The sequence below is a fragment of the Priapulus caudatus genome, unplaced genomic scaffold (assembly GCF_000485595.1).
Source record: "Priapulus caudatus unplaced genomic scaffold, Priapulus_caudatus-5.0.1 Scaffold100, whole genome shotgun sequence".
In the NCBI taxonomy this organism is placed as follows: Eukaryota; Metazoa; Priapulida; class Priapulimorpha; order Priapulimorphida; family Priapulidae; genus Priapulus; species Priapulus caudatus.
Genome location: NW_014577161.1, coordinates 272344 through 273900, shown reverse-complemented (window position 1 = coordinate 273900; position 1557 = coordinate 272344). Strand labels below are relative to the sequence as shown.

Sequence of the window (1557 nt, the reverse complement as noted above, 5' to 3'; positions counted from 1 at the left end):
CTGTCATAGCTGTCATAGCTGTCATAGCTGTCATAGCTGTCATAGCTGTCATAGCTGTCATAGCTGTCATAGCTGTCATAGCTGTCATAGCTGTCATGGACTGTCATGGACTGTCATAGCTCTAAAATGACTTTTCACTTCGAAGGTTATCACATTTCAGACTTGTGATGTCAGAGCTACTGATGAGCATATGATGTTTCTGGCAACAGCCGCCAGGTTCGTTTTCACCGAATACAGCTGTCCCCGCTTTATCGGGACTAAGTGGGTTACCATGAAAACGTACCGATTAACCGGTGAGCTCATAACAATGCGAGTAGGGATTGTTTTTCAAAGACATGTCGTTTAAATGAACCGCCTTTTTACCCGCGCCCGATAAAAAGCAGGAATCACTGTACAAGTAATTTGCTTGTCAGTCGTTACACAGCTGATCGTGAAGCTGAAATACACACGATTGTGAGAGGCGCAAACGAGTACGGGACTCATTCGAAGTGTGTCGCCTTGAAGGGGATCACGTCTACGAACGGTGTTAGAGACTACATCGACGTGAAATACTCTATTAGCGGGTGTCACCCGTGAGCACACGCAGGCACGCACGCACACAGACACGCACACGCACGCACGCACGCACGCACGCACGCACACACACACACACACACACATCATCATCATCATCATCGATATAGTCATCTTAGGTTCTTATAGTTCCTCATTGGGCACTTATAATTAATTAATGTCATATACGGCCGTGCATTTAATTTATTATCGCGTGTACGTGTTTACGTGGATATGTGTGCATGCGTGAGCGCATGTGGGTGTATGTTGTTGCGCTGGCTTGTAGTACACGTATGCGCGCCCGTTTGTGTGTACGTTCATGTGCTCGTGCGTATAGTATGCGTGCATGCGTGCGTGCATGCGCGCGTATGGGCGGCTGCGCATGCGATACATGCACAGTGAATGCTCTATCTCACTATATAGGTGTTCATCGTATGTCGGAAGAATCGGTGGCAATCAGATAAGAGGCAATAAGAGGCAATAAGAGGTTAATGCTCACATCCAGCTGCATCCAGTGATAAAGCAGCATCATCCACGAATTCCTACACGCCGTGGGCTTCTACCATCAGCAAAGCACCTTCAGAGACGACTGGGTGATGATCATGTGGGAGAACATTGAACAAGGTAACGGCTGCAACCCGAGCCACTATAGATGGTGAACCAGGTAACGGCTGCAACGCTAGACACGATAGATGGTGAACCAGGTAACAGTTGTAACACTAGACAAGATAGGTGGTGAACCAGGTAACGGTTGTAACACTAGACACGATAGATGGTGAACCAGGTAACGGTTGTAACGCTAGACACGACAGATGGTGAATCATGTAACTGTTGTAACGCCAGACACGATAGATGGTGAACCACCTAACGGTTGTAACACTAGACACGATAGATGCTGAATCATGTAACTGTTGTAACGCCAGACACGATAGAGACCAGTAACTGTTGTAACACCAGACATGATAGATTGTTAACTAGGTAACGGTTGTAACACTAGACACGATA

General features: G+C 46.9%; 2 protein-coding genes across 3 annotated transcripts in view; one reads left to right on the top strand and one right to left on the bottom strand.

Annotated features, from left to right (window-relative positions):
• Nucleotides 1-1557, bottom strand: part of LOC106805105 (inactive phospholipase C-like protein 2) — a gene marked incomplete in the record, with an annotated part of 92614 nt that overhangs the window by 42387 nt on the left and 48670 nt on the right.
• LOC106805118 (zinc metalloproteinase nas-13-like) overlaps nucleotides 1-1557 on the top strand; it is an 11665-nt gene that overhangs the window by 8259 nt on the left and 1849 nt on the right. For both annotated transcript variants that reach the window (XM_014806600.1, XM_014806599.1), the window contains exon 2: nucleotides 976-1176. In XM_014806600.1, the coding sequence (XP_014662086.1) occupies nucleotides 1149-1176 (28 nt within the window). In that variant the 5' untranslated portion in view covers nucleotides 976-1148. The remainder of the gene's footprint in view (nucleotides 1-975; nucleotides 1177-1557) is intronic.